Source organism: Miscanthus floridulus, chromosome 1 (assembly GCF_019320115.1).
Source record: "Miscanthus floridulus cultivar M001 chromosome 1, ASM1932011v1, whole genome shotgun sequence".
Lineage (NCBI taxonomy): Eukaryota > Viridiplantae > Streptophyta > Magnoliopsida > Poales > Poaceae > Miscanthus > Miscanthus floridulus.
In genome coordinates, this window is record NC_089580.1 from 2,005,832 (window position 1) to 2,030,411 (window position 24,580).

The 24,580-nt window shown below is 44.9% G+C and overlaps 2 protein-coding genes across 3 annotated transcripts; both read right to left on the bottom strand.

The window, feature by feature from the left end:
- Positions 1-5,059: 5,059 nt before the first annotated feature.
- Positions 5,060-8,924, bottom strand: LOC136470935 (expansin-B12-like). The gene is made up of 5 exons (XM_066468665.1): positions 8,385-8,924; positions 6,324-6,490; positions 6,092-6,204; positions 5,819-6,012; positions 5,060-5,722 (listed from the first exon to the last, which is right to left on the bottom strand). The coding sequence occupies exons 2-5, from the start codon at positions 6,478-6,480 to the stop codon at positions 5,296-5,298; spliced, it is 891 nt and encodes a 296-aa protein (XP_066324762.1). The 5' UTR covers positions 6,481-6,490; positions 8,385-8,924; the 3' UTR covers positions 5,060-5,295.
- Positions 8,925-13,056: 4,132 nt separating this feature from the next.
- LOC136470945 (expansin-B12-like) lies at positions 13,057-17,287 on the bottom strand. 2 transcript variants are annotated; one of them, XM_066468676.1, is made up of 6 exons: positions 16,884-17,287; positions 16,730-16,794; positions 14,359-14,526; positions 14,126-14,238; positions 13,822-14,045; positions 13,057-13,686 (listed from the first exon to the last, which is right to left on the bottom strand). In XM_066468676.1, exons 3-6 carry the CDS (start codon positions 14,516-14,518, stop codon positions 13,260-13,262), a joined length of 924 nt encoding a protein of 307 aa, XP_066324773.1. In that variant the 5' UTR covers positions 14,519-14,526; positions 16,730-16,794; positions 16,884-17,287; the 3' UTR covers positions 13,057-13,259. The 2 variants fall into 2 exon arrangements, with proteins under 2 accessions (XP_066324773.1, XP_066324780.1); XM_066468683.1 differs by having other exon boundaries at positions 16,879-17,287.
- Between the last annotated feature and the right edge of the window lie 7,293 nt (positions 17,288-24,580).

Consider the following 24,580-nt stretch of genomic DNA (forward strand, 5'->3'; position numbering starts at 1 on the left):
TTATGGCTACATTTATCCAATCAAAGAAAGAACAGAAGCATTGGATAAATTTAAGATATTTAAGGCAGAAGTTGAAAACCAACACAATTTAAAGATTAAGATAGTCAGGTTCGACCATGGAGGAGTACTACGGTCGGCATATCCCATATGGCTAAGTTCCTGGACCTTTTGCAAGGTTCTTACAGGAGAATGACATAGTAGCTCAGTATTCTACACTGGGTGAACCTCAGCAGAATGGAGTAGCTGAAAGACGTAATTGTACCCTAATAGATATGGTGCGCAGTATGATAAGTTACTCCACCTTACCGTTGAGCCTATGAATGGAGACGTTAAAACCGCCACCATTCATATTCTCAATAGAGTACCAAGTAAGTCGGTGCCCAAAACACCGTATGAGTTGTGGACAGGAAGAGTACCCTCACTAAACCACTTACGTGTGGGGGAGAGTCCTACTGAGGCTAAAGTATTTAACCCAAACATTGGGAAGCTAGATCCCAAAACAGTAAGTTATCATTTCATTGGCTACCTATAAAAGTCAAAAGATTTTCGTTTCTACTATCTAGACAGACATACAAAGTTTGTGGAAACGAGACACGCTGTCTTCCTAGAGGATAAAATAATGAGGGGGAGCATGGTAGCTCGAGAAATTGACCTTGAAAAGAAGTGAGTGTATGCGCCCACTCCGATAATTCATGAGCCATTTTTCTTACTACTTGCTGTCGCTGCACTAACAGTGTAAGATACTGTGGTGTCAGCACCTGTTGTTATTCCGCCCATGGCAACATTGAATAACGATAAGGAACCTGTTCTTCAGGATCCTGTAGAACCTATTGTCATACATGAGGGGGAGCAACAACAGCCTCAAACAGAAGATGTGTCAAATGTGGAGGCCCCTAGAAGGTCTCAAAGAGTTAGAAAATCAGCTATTTTTGCTGACTATGAAGTATACAACACCGAGGAATTTCAAATAGAGGATGATCCCACCTCATTTGAAGAAGCCATGAGAAGTGATTATTCATCAAAGTGGCTTGAGGCCATGAAAGATGAAATGAAATCTATGAATGCCAATAATGTTTGGGACTTGGAAATAATTCCTAAAGGAGTCAAAATAATAGGCTGTAAATGGGTCTACATAACAAAACTTGACTCTCAAGAGAATATAGAGAGATATAAAGCGCGACTTGTGACAAAAGGCTTTACGCAAAGAGAAAAGATTGATTACAATGAGACCTTTTCTCCAATCTAATGTAAGGATTCATTCAGAATCGTAATGGCAATAGTGGCACATTACGATTTAGAATTACATCAGATGGATGTAAAGACGACATTTCTCAAAGGAGACTTAGAGAAAAATGTTTGCATGGCACAATCGAAAGGTTTTGTCATGGAAGGAAAAGAATAAATGTGATGCCACCTAAAGAAATCTATTTATGGATTAAAACAAGCTTCAAGACAGTGGTACTTGAAGTTTGATCAGACAATAAGGAATTTTGGGTTTAAAGAGAATGCAGAGGACAATTGTGTCTATGCAAAGTTTAAGAATGGGAAGTTTATCTTTCTTGTCCTGTATGTGGATGATATCTTACTTACTAGTAGTGATGTCAGTCTACTACTGGAGACAAAGAAGTTTTTGTCCTTAAAATTTGATATGAAAGATCTTGGTGAAGCTTCATTCGTTCTAGGGATCAAGATTCACCAAGATAGAATTAAAGAGGTATTAGGACTGTCACAAAAGGCATACATAGAAAAGATCTTAAAGAAATTCAGTATGCACAAATATAGTCCCTCACCTGCTCCAATAGTCAAGGGTGACAGATATGGGGATTTTCAATGCCACCTGAACCAGCATGAGATCGATCAAATTGAAAATGGTTCCATATGCTTCAGCTGTCGGAAGCTTACAATATGCTCAAGTATGTACGCGCCCTGACTTGGCATTTGTTACCGGGTTACTTGGCAGATTCCAGAGCAATCCTGGAACAGAACACTAGAAAATGGTAAAGAAAGTCTTACGTTATTTGCAAGGAACGAAAAGCCTTATGATGACGTATAGAAGATCAGATTCACTCTATATAGTGGGATGTTCTGATTCTGATTATGCGGGAGATGATAGAAAATCCACGTCTAGATATGTATTCACTCTCACAGGAGAAGCTATTTCATGGAAAAGCTCAAAGCAAACAATCACTACATCATCCACAATGTATGTCGAGTTTGTAGCGTGTTATGACGCAACGGGGCAGGTGAACTGGCTAAAGAAGTTTGTACCCGGTTTGAAGGTGGTTGACGACATCAATAGACCACTTAAGTTACACTGCGATAATAATTCGGCAGTACATTATGCTCACAACAATAAGTCAAATGGTGCTACCAAACACATTGACATAAAGTATATAATAATCTGGCAGTACAGTATGCTCACAATAATAAGTCAAGTGGTGCTACCAAACACATTGACATAAAGTATTATGTTGTGAAAGATAAAGTCCGGGATCATGTCATAAGTCTTGAGCATATAACTACCGAAAAGATGCTCACGGATCCGCTTACAAAAGGCTTACCACCCAACGTGTTCAGAGAACATGTAGCTAGCATGGGTTTAAGGGAAAGCCTATAATTCCTGGATAAAAGAAGGCCCAAAGTTAAGTATCTATTTCAGAACAGAGTGGTGTATTGTAGCTGTCAAATCTATCGGCAATTGACCGTAACGATGAAACATGCTCTATGCGCTAATCTGTAATGGAATGAACAAAAGTAAATGATATAAAACTGAAAGATGACAGTGAGATCAAGGGGGAGAATGTTAGTTGATCTCCACCAATAGGCCTCCTTGGATCTGCGCCCTGATCGGGGGCGCCCAACCCTAATATGGTTGGTGGGCCCTTGTCGCATAGCACTATAAAAAGAGGTGTGGGGACTAGGGCTCTAAGGACGAGGTTGACCGGAGCTGCCATGACCCACCAACAGAAAACCTAACCCGATCTAAAAAGAGTGTTGCTAGCGATGGAAAGACCCATTGACCTCACGTCACTGTTGCCTCTGCATCGTCACCATCGGGATGCTGTACCTCGCGTCGCCGTAGGGACTGCGACTGCACTTCATCTCCGATCGTTGCGGGCGCATTAGCTACCGAGGTACACCAACAGATATTCTTTACCCGCTAGATCTACACCTAGAGTTTAGAACTTATTAATAGCAATGTCACACAACTGCAACCGCTGCACGCGCCACTAGCCTTCCGCGTCCGGCCGGCGCCGTCGACGCCACGGATACGACCCTCGCCGCTGCAGCAGAGGGAACACACGAAGCAGGTAAACACAAACTTCCAGGGAGCTAGGAAATCCGAGCATATATGGTACGCAGATAGAAAGAAGCGTACCCGAGATGGATCGGAGGTCGGCGCAGGGGGCGGTGGCCGGGGCCGCAGCGTGCAGTGAGAATGCGGTGGCCATCGGGAGGATCGGGTTTATAGGTAGAAGAGGTGGAGTTGAGTTTGGTTCATTGGTTGGGCGTAGGTGGCGATGGTGGACTGGTGGAGGAATGGAGGCGGCGACGGCGGCGAGAACGAGGCGGTCGGGGCGGACCGGGAGAGGAGAGGAGGGAAGAGGCGGGCAGAGATGGGCTGTGGACCGGGTCTATAGATTATAGGGAGATAGAAGGATCGATTTGGTGGGCCAACCCGGTCCATAGGTTTCAAACTTTTTTTTCGATTGGACTTTGAAGTTTGAAGTTCAAAAAGGTCGGAATCAGGTAGTAGCATAAACAGAATGCACTTTGGTCAAATGCACTTGTAGAGGAATTATAAGGCTGCGATCTTGCACATTTTTTTCTCCACATGTCACTACCAAAGTCCAATAATAAATAGGATGCTACAATCGTAAGGTCCATTTCAAAGGTAAGGAATTTTATATGAACTAGCAAAGATGCCCGTGCGTTACAATAGAAGAAAAAAATAGTATCTCTAGGTCAATAGACTTGATTCAACCTAAATGATCACCTCACCTTCCTTCGTAACTCACCTTCCACCATTGAGTACTACAGCTCAAATCCAGAGCACGTGTTTCTTTCCTATCCGCAGCTACGTGGCACAGTAATGTTAATTTTGTGTGACAATATTTATACTTTTTCTATAAAATATGGTCAAATTTAAAATAGTTTTACTTAAGATAATTCTAAAAGTTGATTTCATTTTAGACGAAGTGAGTATAAGAAAGAGTCTTCTCTAAGCAATAGTAGTAGTAGTAACCATAATAATAATAATACATGCACATTACTTTCCACTACATTGTTATGCTTTAAGTGATTAAATTTCGACCGCAAGATCTGGTGATGGACAGCTAAGGATGTCCTCATGTATATATGTATTCAGATGGTTTATTTAGATTTTTTTTGTAAAGAAAAACGGCCATATATTGCGTAGGCATGACGTCATGTTGACATCATCAAGCTAACAACGAATGCAATCGAGGAGCAAGGCAGAGCACGTTCCTTGGTAGCGCAAACCGATTCGGTCCACGTGCTAGCAACATTTTCTTTTTACCGGAGAGCGTCGTCCACGTGCTGGCAAAAACCGATTCGATCCGTGCACGATGCGTGCTTGTTTTAGTGTGGGCGGGTGTTGAAGTCCTAATACAGTTTGTTTTGTTTTCTTTGTTGGTTTTTCATATCTGTTACAACTCTGCCGCGCTGCGTCGGAAGGTTACACGGATTAGTTAGAGAAGGCCGGACCAAAATAATTGTACCAAAAAAGAGGAGGAAATTTTACCTCTTTATTATTATGTATAAATATAAATTATATAAAACATTTATAGGATCAATTCAGTTTGACATGAAAAACGCACGATTGTAAAAAAAAAAACTGTGTTTCGAGAAAGGCCTAGACCTCTTTCACTGTGGAGCCATGGCGGTCCCCGCAGCCCAAGTTATACAATGTGTCCACATGGCACAGTGCTTATATGAAGTTGTCTGAAATCCATGGCAGTGTGAAGCTTGACACAAGTGCTCTTGGAGGCATCACTCTACTCGCAGCAGTCGTCCCCTCGCCCTGCCTCGAGGTCGGCACACCACGCCCTGCCGCTCGCAGCAAACACGTCAGAATGTGCAGTCGTGGCGAAGCACGCCCACCTTTCTTGTGTAACATGGACAGAAATTCGCTGACTAGCAGAAATGTCCACAATACGAGGCATTAGTCCGACCTCCACGCTACAACTACAAGAAAAATACAGAGAACTACTCAATCCAGGTAGTCCTAATTTGCACGCTCACACAGCCACCAAAATTGCATCGCATCTCAGCTCACAGCATCAATAATACCACTGACAACACTAAAAGGTGCAGTGTTCCGGCAGCCTCGTAGCGCCGGCAGCCACCGCTCCTGGGCCTGGCCCTCGTCACAGCCACGCCGCCGGAGCGGTACGCGACGCCGGCGTTCCACCCCGCAGGTATGGCGTTGCTGGCGACGAGCACCCTGCCAGAGCTGAAGGTGAGGCGGATGTTGAAGGGGCCCTGGAGGACGGAGCCGGAGTTGATCTTCCACACGGCGCCCCACGATTGCTGCATCGGCACCCACTGCCCCGTCCCCGTCCCGCCCTGCTGCATGATGTCCACGGAGTAGAGGTCGCTGTCGCTGTCCTCGTACTCGATCAGCACGGCCAGGTAGTTCGGGTTGGAGCCCGACTCCACCGAGAAGGTTACGTCCACGCCAGGCCACAAGCACTGCACCCTGCACAATCGCATGGCGTTTGCGTTTATATATACAACTGAGCATTGGTAGAAAATCTCTTCCGAAGAAGCATACATTCATGTGCACATGACATACCGGGTATACTGGATTTGGATGGCGCCGGCGCCACGCAGCTGGCTCTCCTGCCCGGGCTTCGCCAAGGCACCGAACGCTGTCCCGCTCATGTCCAAATGGACCTGCTCATCGGGACACGGGCAATCAGGGCACTCGTCGGTGATGACGACAGTCACCGGGTTACCAGAGCAAGCCTCATTGCCAGTGCATACAACCTGTTGAGTAATTAATCTTCCGAATGTCAAAAGGCAGGCATGAACGAGCATGATGCCTGAATCTCTGAGGTATACACACCTGATAGCAAGAGCCACAGCCCTTGCCAGAATCGTAGATGGAAGAGCAGCCAGCGGCAATCATGGATGAGAAGGGTGGCTGGTCCACAGCATTCTGGTATCCACACGCGCCACCTACAACATATTTCATGCAAATTACTTTACAAGGTGCACCAGTTTGGTGGAGCAAATACATGGTAATTAAGTGGTGGCTATGGTGCATTGACTTTTATGTTATGTATGTAATCTCTTACCGTCAGTTCCGGCACCATCAGCTGCGCCATACCATGTAGCAATGCCATTGGACCAACCATAGAGCTCACGGCAGAACTCAGTGGATGCACATGGGTGGAGGAAAAAAGCGAAAGCCGTGATGGCAATGGAAAACAGCAGCTGGAGCGTGGAAGCCATACAACACACCCTGTGACAGGTAGCACAGAGAATGTGAGAGAGTAGTGTTTCACTGCTGTGATGGAAAGTTTGCATAAGGACGCAGTGAAGGACAGAAGAACAGGCAGGGGCGCTATTTGGCCATTTGGGAAACAAGAGTTATAGTTACATGATTTAGTACTGCAGTTTCTCTAATGTAGAAGGCATTAGACACTCACTACCAAACAGCAATTCAGTAGGCAGTTGGCAACTGGGAGTAAATTTGGAAGAGTTCTGAGTTGCCTGCTAATGAAGTATGTTCAACGAAGTTGTTATGAGAAGGCAACCCATACTAAAAAAGGGGGGGGGGGGGGGGGGGGGGGGGGGGTGGCACGTACCCAGTGCAGAGAGCTCCTGCTCTGTGCAGGGTCTGGGGAAGGGTGTCAGTGGCAAGCCTTACCCTCGCCTGTGCAATGCGAGGAGACCGCGACTCGAACCCGGGACCTTCCGGTCACAGGCGGTAAGACTCTACCACTTACACCAGGCCCGCCCTTTAGAAGACAACCCATACTCATCAAATCAAAATATTTGTATGAGATCCTGAATTGTTTACTCAAACCTTACTCTTATGTACCTTTTTTAACCCAAGGAAGACCTTAAAATATGTAATCCAATTATAATGGAATTCAACTTTATTACATCTAACACTCTCAAAGATGATATGGTGGATTTATGACCTATTTCATCAAAAGATCTACAACGAAACTGAATAAGTCTAGGTGGTTACAGACAGAAGTTAGAGTTTGTAGGTGTAATTCAAGGTCATAGTTACCAAGTCGAACTCCTACAGAGTGGTGAATATAGAATACGGTAAACATAAGCGATCTGATAAATCCCAATTGGCCGATTATGAATGCAACAACCCTTTTTTAGGCCATTAGTTTCAATTTCCTACATAGTGGGAGTCTCTAGGGGCAAGCATATATTAACTCCAATCAATTTTATCCTTACCTGAATTTTCATAAAAAATTATACTGATACAGTAGCAACTCCAATTGATTTTACCAGGACCTGAATTTTCATAAAAAGTATTCTTATATGGTAGCAATCAAAAGTCAATAAAAAACACAAATCTGAGAATATTTTCATCTTTGTTCTCACACAGTGAAATGCTACATCTAGGCTGCGGTTTATCAAAGATTAGCTACTCATGATCAACTGATTTCTTAACAATTAACCTCTGCATAGATTTGGTACCATGATTCATGATAGCCTCAGCCGACATATATTCGGTCACAAGTCTCTGATAAATAGGCATGATTAAAAGATTCACATAAGAAGTCAAAGTGCTATGCCAATAAGATGGCATCTTTTGATCACTTTACAACTTTATATCTATTTGAATGAACTTAAACAGATCATAACAGAAAAGGAACCAGAACATCCAATTTGCATGCTCACAGAACCACCAGAACATCCAATGTGCTTCTAGCATAAACCTTGGTTGAGTCTAGAAGGATCAAGCAATGGCTTCCTACAAGGAATCTAGTAGAAGCAAAATTTTGGCTTGGCGACCTTGAGCACATTTGGGTAAACCAGCTGAGATAAGAACTTGCCATTCACCCCCCTCACCCTGAACTCAAACGAATCCAAACCTTGTTTAACCATACTTCCACAAAGACTAGAGCCATTAGAGAACCAAATGTGCATATCTTTGGGTCTGTAACTGCCACCTACAAGCATCTTTTATATCAGATAAATTGTTCCACTAATGGTCAGGCTTGTTTGTATACTAGTAGCTATGTTGAGTGAACTCTTGTTCCTCTGAAAACAAGAACCAGCTGGAACATTTGTGCTAAGTATATTAGTTAGTGGAACCTGAAGTGTCAATTTTCGTTACCACTCTGAACGAAGGTGCCAATAAGGCGACAGCTGAGGGTTCTTACCTGCCGGACTTTGGAGACCACCGTGCTCTGTGAATCCGTCTTCCTCTGCTCACCAACAGCACAAAGCATACAACGGCAGAAGAGTGGAATTCAGTAGACCTGTAGGCTGTAGATACAGTAGTAAGCAACGGTCAAAAGCAGGGTCGAGCACGCAACCGCAATGCCCACGCGCCACCAGCCCGAGCCCCGGGCCGCGGGCCGCGGCCGCCGTCCCCCTCCCCCACCGCAGCAACGCGCACGCCCCTCTCGCCGCCGCCCGCCGCGGAGGGCACAATGCCGTCAAAGGCCGGCACGAATCCGGCAAACAGCGAGCCTCGAGCGGCACCAACCGCACCTGCGGCGGACCTGAGCCTGCGGGTTCCAGCCGCCCGGGGACACGGTGCTTGCAGCGACGAGGTTGGGGCTGTGGTTAGGCGCTAGGGGGGTGGGTTCGGACCGAGGAATGGACAAGCTAGCGTCGTGGAACTGCCGCGGCGCGTGGAGGCGGAGCGGGATGCGAGCACCGGAGATTGGAGAGAAAGAAGCGGGGTTTATGCTCGCTCTTGTTGGAAAAATCCAGAGATGACGTGGAGAGCGACTCACATAGTCACATTTACCTCGTTTGGGTTGATGATGAATTGATGATTCCATCACTGTCAGTCAAGTATCATCAACCATCCCCACGTCACCTCCCGAATTCAGAGGGAGAACTGGAGAGAAGAAGAAAATGGCATCGATTGTCTCTTACGTTGTGTCTATGCTTAAACGACAGCTAAGCTCAGAGGAATGGACAGCAAGTCGGCAACATTATTCTTGTTCTAACTAAGCAAGCAAACCCAATCATGTTTCACTTCATTTGGTTACTTTCTTCCGTTCCAAATCGGGGGCTGGGGAGATACTCCATACTAGCTAAGACTAGCCACAGTATGCGGATGCTCAAATATTTGAGTCAACACCGGTGCTCCATTTTCATAAAGAGGTGCAGTGGCAAGCATCGCATCAGCCGGCTTATCAGCTAAAATCTACAGTATTTTTCTCTCACAACAAATCAGTCAAGACCGGGTTATTAGTCGGCTTTAATACCAGCCGAACATTCACGTCAGAAGCAATTAATTCACTCATCTAGTAGCAAGTCTCATCTCCTCGGGTCACCTACAAGTGGGGCCACGTTTTTTTCTCCTAAGACAGGCATAGCTTATTATGAAATTCGACTTATGCTGATGCTTATGCGGAAATATTGTGAGAGAAAAACACTGTTCCATGACTGAAAAGTAGCTCAAGCGAACATGCTGTGATTTTCCGATGCTTCAATTCCATCCAGCAGTGTGTGTTGCATGGAGGCTCAAACGAAAAAAGAGGTTTTAAGCATCGGCAAAACAACACACTGTGGTAGTCTAAGGTTATGCTTTCTTAACTCACATAGCTTCCACATTGCACCTTAAATGGTCCATGGCGATGCCATCATGGTCGGTCAATATCAGTCATCTTCACGAGGCGAACACGTCACCAACTGGATTCAACGTTAAGGCAGAGAACTCTAGAGAATCATAGCATACTGCATACACATATATAGCTCTTATGTTGTCTCTAAGCTTACAGGACAGCTAAGCTAAGAGAGGAATTAAAAAGACGGCTTGTCGGTAACATCATTCTTGTTCTAATTCTTTGGCAAGCGATGCAAACCCAATCATGATTCACTTTATCTGGTTAGTTCCTTCCGTTTCACGTAGGGCAAGAATTTCAATTTTCAAACCAAGCGCTCAAGTGCCACGTCCCCAAATTTTCCAATAATATCCGAAAAAAATTTAGCAACATATAGGAGTAGAATAGAAATCTCCTGAGTTAAACCAAAAAGTCAAGGTTATAGTGTGATCATAGCACCGGTAATACTTAGCAGGTTGGATACACCAAATAGTAGTCGATTCAAGACTCGAGAACAAGGTTTTCTAGTGAGCTTCCCTGAATATTACAAAATCTAGACCCTAGACTAAACCTAGCTAGCTTCCCTGAATGTTACAAAATCTAGCAACTTGGTTCACCCCCACTAAATTTTAGTGACTAAACTTTAGTCATTGTTAGTTACTAAAATGCCAAACACCCTGACTAAAAAGGGGTCACTAAAGTTTAGTGGCTTCAGTCACCAAGGGATAGCTAAAAGTGACTACAAGTGGTTCCAAGTGACTTTACTCTCTTTCTCTCTCATCTCCTTTTCATTTTTAGCCTACTTTTAGCACATCGATCCAAACAGAAGGTCACTAAACTTTAGAGGGGTGACTAAAGGAACCAATCAAGCCCTTACACTAAACCTCAAATAAAGCTCTGTTTGGTTTTCCATGACTAAAACTTAGTTGCTACCTGTTTGGTTCTAGTGACTAAAAGTGACTAAAGGCCGTTAAAAGCAGTTCAACAAAGACCAAACTATCCCTAATTAATGCATAAATCAGGGTGGGAGACCAGCAATAATAAGGGGCAGCCCTTGTCCACTGAGGGTACTTTAGCCCACTTTTAGCTACTCTTAGGTGACTAGTGTGACTAGACTATTTTAGTCATTTTTAGTCGGTTTGTTTGGTAGTAGGGCCTGTTTGGTTACCCTTTTACTAAAATTTAGCTACTAAACTTTAGTCACTTTAGCCACTAAACTACCAAACTGTCGGTGTTTCGGATCACCGGCCAGTAAATTTGTATCTGCGCGCCTGACTCGGATGGTGTGCTCGAAGGACACAAGAATTTATACTGGTTCGGGCGGAATGTCCCTACGTCCAGTCTACTGCTTCTCGTGTTACCGGCACTGGTTTGTAGTATGGATTACAAACAGGCGAGAGAGGGAGAAGGTCCCAAGTCTCTGGTGAAAAGATCGGATGGAGTTGAGCCTTGTTGAGCTTGTCGGTTGTGTGCTCGTTAGCTGTCTCTCCCCCAGTCATGTGCTCCTGCTTCCCTTTTTATAGGTAAAGGGGAAGGTGCAGGTTACAGAGAGAGAAAAAAAGAAAAAAAAAGCGAGGGAGAAGAAGGCCTCCAGGACCGCCGCGTCCTTCTTCTCCTTCACGCGGGTCCCGCCGACGCTGTAGATGGTGACGGGGACGACTCTACGTCGGGCTCTTGTTCACCACTGGTGCCATGCCTCGACGTCATCAGCTGGTCGTGGCGTCTCATCCCGTCCCGGCGAACGGCGTGGTGAACCGACGTGCCCGTCAGTGGCTGTACAAGGAGTAGGCAGCACAGCGACCACGCACCTATCACCGTTGGCGATGTGAACCCCCAGGCGTGGCCTAACATGGCCATGGGTCACGTCGAGACTTGCCTATTTCCCACCCGATGTCAGAAGTTTGACCCCGGGGTCCTACCTTCTGACTCGTAGTGGTTGGAGTCGGTATGGGTCCCCGTCGGGCGAGACGGAGCCCGCGCCCCAGGGGTCGGGCGAGACGGAGCCCGTGCCCTCAGGGTCGGGCGAGACGGCTCCCGCACCCTTGGGGTCGGGCGACACGGGGCCCGTGCCCAAGGGGTCGGGCGACACGGCGCTCGTGCCCTCGAGGTCGGGCGACACGGGGCCCGTGCCCTCAGGGTCGGGTGAGATGGCTCCCGTACCCTTGGGGTCGGGCGACACGGGGGGCCGTGCCCAAGGGGTCGGGCGAGACAGAGCCCGTGCCCTCGAGGTCGGGCGACACGGGGCCCGTGCCCTCAGGGTCGGCCGAGATGGCGCCCGTACCCTCGGGGTCGGTCAAGACTGGAATACGTCCTTGATTATCTAGGCGAGTTGTCATCCGCGGTCCTCAGATCTCTTTTTCGGGTATCTCTAATACCGATACCCGACACAAACAAACTGACTAAATAGGGACTAAAGTAGTTTAGTTACATTAGTCACCCAAGAGTAGCTAAAAGTGGGCTAAAGTGCCCAGTGGACAAGGGTTGCCCCTCATTATTGCTGGTCCCCCACCCTGATTTAGGCATCCATTAGGGATAGTTTAGTCTTTATTGAACTGTCTTAATGACCTTTAGTCATTTTTTGTCACTAGAACCAAACATGTATGACTAAAGTTTAGTCATTGGTTTTAGTAGCTAAATTTTACTCATGGGAAACCAAACAGGGCCTTAGTAGCTAAAGTGACTAAACTTTAGCATGGGGAAACCAAACAAACCCTAAATGTAATCATTGCTGGAGGAAATCAAGCACTTTTATATGGGCTTAAAAGTATTCTGCCACCTATAGGAGCCAAGAAATCGTGGTGTGAAATTCAACAGTGCTTGTGCACCCTACCGTCGGGTACTGGAGTTGCCCAATGTCCAATGCTGAAAGTTTAGCCAAACTCGTTGATCCTGAATTAGACTACAGAGATCACGACTATTTTCAGTTATATAGTTATGCTTCTCACTGCACTATACAGTAACAAAATTGCATTTGCAAAACGGCTTGGAAAAAAAAACGACTCCCTCCATTTCAAGTGATTCTAATTCATCATCTGAAATGTTTTTTTAGAGAATCTAGATTCTATGAAACACACGTCTCTCCACATGAAAAGTGGGATCCCCACTTTGTATTTCAAAGCATTTGTTTAAAGACTCACATTTCCAAGCCATTCGATCCATAAAAAAAATGCATGGAAATCATATAAAAAGCTAGAACCTAGAAAGAAGACATATCTCTTCCATAAAGGAATTGAGTGTGCCGCTTGACGCTTAACCAACCCAATCAGTTTCACCAAACGCGTATTTACAAGGACTTCGTCCAACCTGATCAGTTGCATGCTGGTAACTCGATCACAACAAAAACGTTCACAATCACAACACTCCACCCTCGGCTACAAGAAAACATCAAAATGCACATATAAATCCCTGGATAGTCCTAAATGGTTAAATTTGCATCTCAAAACTACCAAAGCTGAGCTGCATTTGCATCAGAATTCACAACACCAATACCAAAAACATCAGAAGGTGATACACCAAACCGCTAAATGTTCCAACAACCTCGTGGATCCGGCCACCACCACTCCTGGGCCTGGCCCTAGTCACCGCCACTCCACCTGCCCGGTACGCCACACCCGGGGTCCACCCTGCAGGTATGGCATTGCTGGCTATGAGTACCCGGCCTGAGCTGAATGTCAGGCGGAGGTGGAACGGGCCGTAAAGGGCAGAGCCAGAGTCGAGCCTCCAAATCGCACCCCACGAATGCTGCATCGGCACCCACTGCCCTGCCGAGCTCTGCATGATGTCGACGGCCGAAAGATCGCTTTCGCTGTCCTCATACTCGATGAGCACAGCCAGATAGTTTGGGTTCGAGCCAGAGTCAACAGAGAAGGTTACATCAACTCCAGGCCATTCGCACTGCACACTGTATATCCATATATGCATGCATCGTGACAAAGGTCAGCATAAATAAATGAGTTAAAAGACATGGGATAGTTGGTTGCAAGCAGCCGTTTTTGGTGCAGCTAAGTCCACGACCATGAAGAAAGAGTGTACATACCGAGTGTATTGGATTTGCAGCAGGCCAGCAGCACGGAGTTGATCAGCCATTCCAGGCTTTGCCATGGCACCAAATGCAGTCCCACTCATGTCGAAGTGGGCTCCCTCATTTAGGCACATGCCATCACTTGCTTGGCTCAGGCATGGGCCACCGCCAGGACCCTGGTCGGTGATGACAACAGTCACCGGGTAACCAGAGCAAGCTTGATTGCTAGAGCATACCACCTGATGAATCAGCATTTCTAAATGTCAAATAGCAGCTATGCACACATGCAATAGCCTCAATCACAAAGAGGCACACACACCTGATAGCAAGAGCCACATCCATTGCCAGAGTCATAGATGAAAGGGCTGCCAGCAGCAATCAAGGATGAGAACGGTGGATGGTCGACAGCGTATTGGTACCCACATGCACCACCTACAAAGGGTGTAATTGAGACATGCATGCATTAGAAATTAACTATTCAAGGCGCACACCAGTTTGAGATGAGCTATTATATGGTGACTGTTGAGACAAGGGATATTATGTAAATATTACCTTCACTTCCGGCGCCGTTAGCATCACCATACCACGTAGCTATGCCAGTGGTCCAGCTGGAGAGCTCACGGCGAAACTCAATGGAAACAGAAGGGTGAAGGTGCGAGACAAAAGCTAAAATGGCAATGAAGGAGGACAAGAGCTGAATCTTGGAAGCCATACTGAAATCTGCAATGTGACAACAAGCTACGACTGATGAATTTGCAAGGGGAGAGAGAGAGGGGGGACAGGTAGAGTGGTGTTAGTTACGTGATGTATATTCAGGGAGCAATTGATGTAATTAACCAGATGGTTAAGGACAAAAGAACAGGGTTGCTCTTTGGGGATATCGACCCGCTGTACTTAACAGTGCAGTTTTCTGTTCTTTTTTATTATAACAAGAAATTCATGATTCATCATCATCAAAATAATAAACCCATAATCAAAGGTTAACTGGGAGAAAATTTAGGACAGCCAAACAGGTATGAAATAGCTAATGAGATATATGCACATTCAAACAAAGATGATGATATAACACAAAAGGCATGCAGCCAAGAATTGTTATTCAGATCTTACAGAGTAGAAACCAATGCACCACAACAAATCCTATGTTATGATATTTCATTATTGCGGAACTATGAGTAGTCTGCAAAGGATCTTATTCAAAGATACCTAACATCATCCAACATAATATGACAGGATTATGAATTGATACAGCAAACCTCTGGGAGATCATTAATTTCTAGTTTTTACTCTGAACAATCACTTCTACCTTCACAAGAGTATCAACATGACCTCCACAGCTTTAATTGGATTCAGATGAAGTTTCATGAACTAATGTTAGTCGCCTCTTTATCCTAATGTGTTATTCTATTCCGCATGTCCTCAGATTTTGATAGTTTCACTTTCTCAACTTGAGTTAGTCACTATGGTCAAAATACATAAACGCATTCTAATGTGTTATTCTATTCCCTTATCTGAACTTTCACAAAAGCTATACTGATATCAAATGTTAGAAACAGAAAAGCAAAGACAATTAAGCAGTATTTTCTTCTTTAATCCCACAGGATGAAGCACCATTTACATACCATGGTTCATAAAAAGAATGAGGTGAGGTATGCCTAATCAATTTTTATTTTATAAATTCAAACATTTATGCACATATTTAGCATAACAATGAGTCAATGATCTTAGCATGTACTCAGGTTTAGATAAGGTATAAAGAAGTCAAAATACTATGTTGATAAGATGACATCATTACTTTCTGTCACCTCTGAAGAAATAGATCTAGTCATCAAGGTAACAAAATAAGCTTCATCACATCATAAGAGAAAAAGGGAAATGAAGAACATACAAATATTCACGTATTGAAGTTACTTCATCTTAAAAAGGGATCACTTACTCGTTCGACAATAATCTAAGGCTTATGCTAAGAAGCAACTGTACACTGGACCATTGTAGCCAAATTCGTTGTGCTACCTTCTTTATGGGCATCACTTTGCATATATCCCTTAAAATTCTCCCCTCATGTCATCCACCCCACCACCACCATCACCCCATCCCACCCAGATAGAACTAGCACCACACCACCCTTCGAACTTGCTAAATAGGGGAAGGGGGATTGGTTGGGGGGGGGGGGGGGGGGGGGTGGAAGCATGCCATTCTTGCTCAAATTAATCTCTAGAAAGAAACAACATCCCATATATGTCTCATCTCCTTTCATGATTCTCCACGATGATGCCAGTTTCTAGTTCTTGCTATGGCTAGCTACCTACACAATGTTCTGGAATATCATCATGCCAACAGACTCCAAACCCTACAGAAATTGCAATCCTCACCATTTGGTGGTTTGAGAATTGAGATGAATGGGTGAATTTCTATCTCATTGTACTTTTACATTGAAACCTCTAGGTCACATGATAGGAATATTTGAATACATCTATCTACATATATTTATACTTTTTGACAACAATTGATTGACGTGAACATTGGCTAAGGACCTTAGCCTTTAACTGAGATCATTTCAACTTCAACACAACCGGACACAGGCCATATTTTAACCATACTGCGATTTTGATCTGCTAAAGTGCTAGATGCCGCTTACATTACTACAAGCATCTGGCTATCTGCTATAGGTTGAATGCCAGATTTTGCTGCAGACAATGCAGCTTTCGCACTCCCTACTTCCAACTCACCTCGGATACCAGTATGGCAAAAGTTGCAAAACCACATTAGTCCTAATCAAGTCTGAGCTCCAGATATCAAAATCAAACCTAACCCAAGGTGGAGTCAATTTGCTGGTTCCTCAGAAAACAAGAACCAATTGAATTGTTTGTTCTGTATGCATCCTGAAGCATCATTTTCGAACACACAGATACGGATATGGACTTACATTAAGTTCTTACGGTCTTGTCGGCCGGATTTGGACGCCACCGCGCTCTGCGAACCCACGCTCCCCTGCACACGAAAAATACAGTTCAGTACACCTGTCATATACACCAAGTTAGAATTGAAAGATGAGGAATGAGGAACGCGTCGCACCGGACCTGGTCGCCCCGCCGCAGCAGCGAGTAAGCCCCCTGGCGCTGAGGAAACGGGAAACCACCCCCAATGTCAGCAAAGCCTCAAGCGCACCAGCCGTGCATCAGGCAGATCTGAGGCCGGAGGATCCCACCCGCGCTGTGGGGCAATTGGCGGCTAAAGCCGCGGCACGCAACGACGAGGCAGCCGCCATTGGGGGCTGCGGCTTCGGCCTAGGTGTGGATACTGGAGAGGAGACGGCTTTACGGTGCTGTAATGCGAGGAGAAGGTGGACTCGGAGGAATGTGGGCGGCGGCGGTGCAGGAGTGGATGCGGCGGCGGCGAGCTGGCGAGGGGAAACAGACAGGGACACTGCGACGGGCAGAGTGGAGCTTGGGAGAGCGAGGGCCGAGACCCGAGAGGGGTCGGAGTCGGAGGAGGGAGCAGAGGTTTATGCACTTTTTTTTTTTTGGTCCTTTTTGATGAAAGAGAAAACAGAACAGGCACCCAGAAGACGGAAAGACGACATGTGAGCCCGGACCGGAGGATGCCGGGCCTACCGGCCCACCATCTCCGTGACCATGTCACAAGGACTTGACGTCGACTCGTCAAGGAACTTCGAACTTTGGTTCCCAAAATAAAACACTCCATCCATCCTAAAATAAATGTACATTTTAAATTTCAAGAAGTCAACAATTCCAAACATAACTGAATATACCAAATGTAATAATATTCATGATACCAAATAAAACTCATTAGGTTAATCATATCATGCATTTTCATATTAGGCCATGTTCGCTTGAACTTATCAACTATACAGTGTTTTTCTCTCACAACAAATCAGCAAACAGTATTTTTCAGTCTAGTTTTTCAGCGAAACAAATAGGGCAATCTATTTGGATATATAAATGTTGGTATTATTTCATATAATTGTCAGACTCAAAGTTAGTTGACTACTCAAAATACAAGATGGGTACTTATTTCGGTACAGAGAGAATAAGAGCGTTCTTGATCTGTTACTATTGGAAGTATTAAGTGTCAAATGTTGATTTTCTTTTGGTTTTATTAACTTTTATTAAGGGATCTCAGTTAGGGATCAAAGAACATTAGAACTAACTAGTGGGTTTTTATTTAACTAGTGTATACGCTGACATTACATAAGCTAGGTTTGGAGAATTGCATTCTTTTTAGAATGGAGAGAGTAACTTCTTCATCAATTTTTTTTAAACTTCTTCACGAACTAAAAGCATGTTTGGATCAATTGGAGCTAAAAATTAGTCTAAAAATCTAGAGTTGGCCAGCTAGTTGGCTAACAACTAGTCGTAGGCTTAACTAATAGATTAGACAATATATTAGCCCCTTGTTTTGGATGAGATAAAGCTAATTTAAGCTAAACATTAACTAGCTAACAATTAGCCCAAAACATCGAAACAAACCCTGAATAGTTTGAAATCTAAAGATGATCTAAGTTTTAAAATAACTAAGTATTTATTTCCTCATTTCTAGATTCCAAGCCACTTTAGTTTTGTCCTAAATCAAAAGTTCTCTAGTTTATAAAAGACACCGGCTTCTACAACATCAAATTCCTTTCACTAAATTCACTATGAAATATTGGAATATATTATCGTTTTCATTTATTTAGTATTGTTGATGCTAGACTTTTTTCAAAAAGTTTGGTCAAACATAAAGATGTTTAACTTGAACAAAAATTTATTTCAAGAAACTTAGAGCAAAATTAAATAAATTAACTAACCAATGAGGTGAGTATGGCAACGAGAATATGGCACCAGCCGAAGTGCCAAACACAACATCACTGCATCGGTGCCTGGAAGTGGAAGCTGGAAAACGGTGGACGTGCCAGAAAAAAAAGGAAATTATTTCCGTGGCCCTAAAAAAGTGTTGCTTAGTTTCTTGATCTTTTTTTCTCGAACTTGGCTATTTGGCCCTAAAATAATTTTTTTTGGGTTTATTGGACCTTTCGTTAGTTTGATGGACTAACGGTGTTAAATTATATGTGAAATTACTCTTTTAGCTCCGGTGCAGAAAGCAACAATTCAACAACCTACAAGTGCACTATACAGATCTTTTAGGGTGCCTATTATCAATAATTTCCTAAAATAAGGTACAATATATTTTTTGAAGCATGGAATCATTATTTTAGGTTGTCTATTCGTTCTTTCCATGTCATGTCGTTCCTTCGTTCCTGCACTCGCGGGAGGACGAGCGGGGTGTAGACGCGCGACCACACACGCATGAGGCGAGCGGGGCGCAGACGCGTGAGCACACGTGCACGGGCATGCGCTGACGGGCGAGCGGGGCGAGCGTTTGCAGGTGCCCACCGCCGGTGGCATAGGCTGGAGCTAGGGCGCGCACACACGGGCGAAGCGGAGCACATGACGAGCATGTCGCAGAGCGCGGTAGGTCTCGCGGCTGCCGCCAGCACATACTGGCATCGCATCGCCCGCATCCATGGCGAGACACGTGCTCCCGCGTACGCCGGGACTACGCACGGCAACAGGTCATAGTTGCCCGCCGCCGTCGCCGCAGGCTGGAGCTAGGGCGCGCGTGAGCGTGTGATTTGTTTGCGGGGAGGTGGGGCTCAACGTGGACCCACGCGGCCGGGGCGACGCGGGAGCGCGCGGGGTTCACGTACCAGACTCACGATTAAACTGGGGCGGAGCGAATAATACTTGGCATCTGGGTGACACAGACTCTCGGACAGGGACCCACGCGGGTGGGGTGACACGGGAGCCACAGATTAAGCTGGGCGAAGCGAATTATCTTGGCGTCCGACGATTACATTAGGATTTTTAGGTCTTTTTTTGCCGTATAAGAGCATCTCTAAGAGTACCTAATATTTTTTTTTTCTAAAAACATATAGTTTTATAACTCCTAGAAAGTATCGGAAGAAATAAAGAAGGCTATCTCCAAGAGTTTCTAATAAGCCACTCCTAGAATATGGAAGGCAATTTTACATCAGGAATCCTATACTATTTCTAAATTATCCTGACCACTTTTATATATTTTTTTTCTCTTGTATATTTGCATCAGGAACCATTTCCTACTCTTTATTCTTTCCAAGCCCTTCCAACTTTAGATTGGCCGACAAACATAGGTGGAGGGACGTAAACTATGTTTTTTCTCGTATAATATTGGAAACGGAGACTGTGGTTTTTTTATGTTTTTTTGCCGTATATATTTCGAAAACGTACGCTTTTTTTGCTATTTTTGCCATGAGTTTTTTTTACCGTATATAAAGGCGGGGGCGGGAGGGGGGCGCAGTTTATGTGGTAGTAGATTTTAGGGGCACTCAGATATTTCTTTAGGGGTGTTGTGGATATTTGGCGTGCAGTGGCTATATAAATAGGTCCAACTAAGAGCAACTCCAACAGCTTGACTAAAATTAATAGCTAAATTCTATAATATAGTCATTTCGTAAAATAGAGAAACTCCTCAAAAAACAAGAGGCCTACAACAACTTTGTTATTTCTCATCTTCAGATAGCTAGCGCCCGTGGTTGGCTTTATATGGCCACCAGAAATCAAGGGATAACCAACTTCCTATTTTACAAAGCCAGATAACACATCTTTGATCCTACTTTTTGCTATATAAATTCTAAAAGTCTTCAAAACAAGTATAGTCGAGCTGTTGGAGTTGCTCTAAACCTGCTATTCTACATGTTGTGTATATGAGTGTTTTTTCTATGACAAAATTCGAATACTATAACCTGTTGGAACCGGTGGTGACCACCGAGTTCACGATCTTGGAGCTGGCTTACAGCCGGCCCGGCTCGTTACCACGAGCCTGCGCTCCCATAGGTCCCAGGTTCACCGGAGCTACAACATATAAGGCCTTTGGGCCTTACTCAACCCAAAAGACTAGCCTGATAGGTGAGGGTTCTCCCGCCTTATATGTTGTGCTCCCCCATGGGCTCTGATACCAATTGTTGGAACCAGTGGTGACCATCGAGTTCACGATCTTGGAGCTGGCTTACAGCCGGTCCGGCTTGTTACCACGAGCCTGCGCTCCTACAGGTCCTAGGTCTACCGGAGCTACAATATATAAGGTCTTTGGGCCTTACTCAACCCAAAAGACTAGCCTGATAGATAAGGGTTCTCCCGCCTTATATGTTGTGCTCCCCCACCATCGCTACATGATGTGGGACTAAACCCCAACATAACCACGGTTCTCTGAATATGTCTATGATAGTTTACTGCTATGGTGTTGCGCCTAATACTGCGGCAACTCCCATCATATGAAATGGGTTCAACGGCCCATTAGTATCTGTTTTGTTATGGGAATAAGATGTTTACTGCTAGGGATTTAGAAGAAATGGTATCCGTTTTGTTATGGGAGTAAGATATTTAGTTTACTACTAGCATTTAAAATAATGATATCGGTTTTCAGAGGAAGAAAGATGTTTAGTTTTGTGATGTGTGTTTGGATCTCATTTTTCCATAATTTTGTGAAGAATGGTGACATCAGATTGCTAATTTTGTGAGGAATGAACGACGCGGACGTGCCAAGGTTGTAGCATAGCACGAGCTTCCACGGCCACCCGATAGCCGAGAGAGAGAAGGAGGAGGAGGAGGAGCGCGACCGCTCAACACTAGTAATATCTATCCAACGGCACCAATACCCCACGCTTGTCAACGGCTGTCCCACGGGTCTCGGCAGCGTGAACCGGCACTCCAACTGCATAGTGCATGGGATCCAACACAACGTCGGTAGAAGAACCACCAGTAGTAGCCATGGGCTGTACATGCACTGGCCCTCCACTCCAAATAGCTAGGACGTGCGGCAAGAACAAAACCATCTCCGTCAACATCTGAGCCCTCGCTGGACTATTTTCAGAACTTGCACACACCACGTAGCAAACAAAGGCTAGCACAACGGTTAGGACGACCACAATCACCACTTTGATCCCTGTGATCTCCAGCTTGTCCCTCAGAGTCAAAGATGAGGGCATTTGATGATGGGTCACACACATGACTGAATTTGCATCCTCTTCAGGCTCAAGAGTCTCCTCATTCTCACCCTCAACAGCATTAGAGAACACAACAGAGACATGTGTCTTCCTCTTGCGTGCTGAGCAGGGACATGAGGCCTCATCTTGCAGTAGTGGTGGTGATGAGCTGGGAGAGGCACAACCCTCTTTTGAACAGGCTTCTTCACCTTGACGTGGTGTTCTGGTCATCATCTAGCATAGGCGCGGCGGTCCTCTCCCCAACGATAGACCCTACAGAAAACACACAATGTTGTTATTCAGAAGGGTTGAGACCCAATACTTGTGACTGCTGGTGGTTTGCGGTTGTGATCCCCTCCATGTTGGAACCAAATCAAGGCCTCTAAAGGAATAGAGAAAATCTCAGTAGAGCCATAGCCTATAGAACCGATCACCTAGCCGAATGAGAGAGAGAGGAGGAGAGGGGAGGGAACACAAAAACTAATCTCCATCAGTACAGCCGAAAGCCAAGATGGCGTCGAGAGGAAGGCGGTCACCACATGTGTCATAGGTGGCTAGCACTGACGTCGCGCCATAGCCGGTGGTCCGTACTAAGGGGTCCGCTGCAACCTAGCAGAGACAACTCACTTCTTCGTGCTTGGTCGCATTGAGGACGGACTCGTGGCACCTCTCTGACGGGCTGCCACCACTACTACAAAAAGCATTTCTAGGGGCGGCTGGTAACCCTTCGTAGGGGCGGTTTGCCTAGCCGCCCCTACGCAAGGGTCTCTACAAATCATGCATTTGTAGGGGCAGTTTTTAGGCCGCCCCTACAAATCGATTTTTAGGGGTGGCTCGTATTACCAGCTGCCCCTACAAATCTATTTGTAGGGGTGGATTATATTACCAGCTGCCCCTAACAGGTATTTGTAGGGGTGGTTCAATCTAGAACCGCCCCTACAGTACGTTTTCCCACCAAAAAAAATTCAAATTTACAATTCAAAATCACGTTGCCGAACGTCCCACGACCAATGTTCCGAACCGCATTCGCGTTGCCGAACGCCCTACGACTAGCGTTACGAACCGCGTTCGCGTTGCCGAACGCCCCGCGGCCGTGACTACAAGCACAAGAGTATTCTATAAACTACAATTACAAGTCCAATTCACAAGAATATATACAATCCATCATTAAATATATAAATTCCATACACATTGTTATCAACGTCCTAGAGCTAGCCTTTCAGTCTCACGAAGGTGTTGGTACTGAGGATTTGTACCTAACTCAGACTCTCAGTCATGGTAGGCGCCTCTGACATGTACAATCTGGTCCAATATGAAGTTGCAAAGGTCACCGACGAGCTCTAAGAGTTGGTCATCCTTGTATGGGTCTCTTTTCATTCCTTTCTCTTCTCTCCACTACAAGAGACCAAGTTTTGGTTTAGTATTTCATACCATTTATGAAGTTTTTATACTACGGGTGAAGAGGTTCAAACTTACCTTTAAGGGGTGTCTCCTGTAGGCACTGGTGTTACTCATTATAGAACATATATAGTATCCACAATGTACACTCCCAGACTTCTGCTTGGGGCACTATGTGTTTTGCATATAAAAATGTTAAGTAATGCTTTTGACAGCCATGTAATGGAGTACTGAAGAAGTAAGTTACACTTACCGCACATAGTGTTTTTATAGCTAGCTTTTCCTTCCTTGCTGGATCATGCCTTCCATGATGATTAGTGACATAGAACCTAAATGCCCTGTTCGAATTATTTTAGCAAATACAACTTGTTAGTATCCAAAAGTGAATGTTACAAGTATGCATACAAACATATAAGCTAATGAGGATTGTCGATATGTATACATCTTGAGAATCGATATGAAGTCTTTGTATGTCACTGTGTCCTTATCTAATGAATCAAAGACCCATGCCATGCTCCTCCCGACATCGATGGCTATACAAATCCAGTGATTGCTGCATGGATTTAATCATAGAACTAGATAAGCTCTTTTGCATCGAATAAAATATATCGAACAAAGCTTTAAGTATAGAGTTGAGCTTACTCAAAGTTGTATGGTAGCCATATAGTAGAGTGTTGTTGGAGATTTTTGAAAGCCAGGGCAATGTATGCCACAACCTTAAGGGACTCTTCCCTTAGTTTCGCCGTACGGATGTGCTTGTTCTCCCGAAGAGTCTTTGCAGCAGCTAGCTCTTTGGCATCAAGTGTCCACCGTTTAGGGTAATTGAAATTTGTTTCGGCTATAGCTTGAGGGTCCACATACCTGACTTTCACACTTGGCATTTGTTTGATAATGTGCACTTGTATTCTACAAATTACGACATGGGTTAGTTACAACAAAATTCAAAGATTACATTCATATCCTATTGGGAGGACAAGGACTTACAGGCACCACATGTGAATTAGATTCATCTCCATTTCTCCTAGGTGAAAGCATGTTTGCATGCCATTGAAGTCAAAGACAATTTTCCTGGCTGGGCTTCCAAATGTGTCGGTGGGAAAGCATGCTTGTATGATATTTATGCTCGTTGGGAGAACACGCAAGTACCAATCATGGAACCTTCTCATTCCAAGTGGTAGGCGCTGGATGTCCCAGTTTGGTAGGAAGGGCTTGCCTCTTTCATATGTTTCAGACAATCCTTTGACCTTTGATGGCATAAACATTTGGATACTGTTTGTAATTGGTGGAGTTTGCTAGATGACGGCCTCCTTAGAACCTGTGATGGGACTTTTTTAACTTGGTTCTCAGGCTTGAACTGGT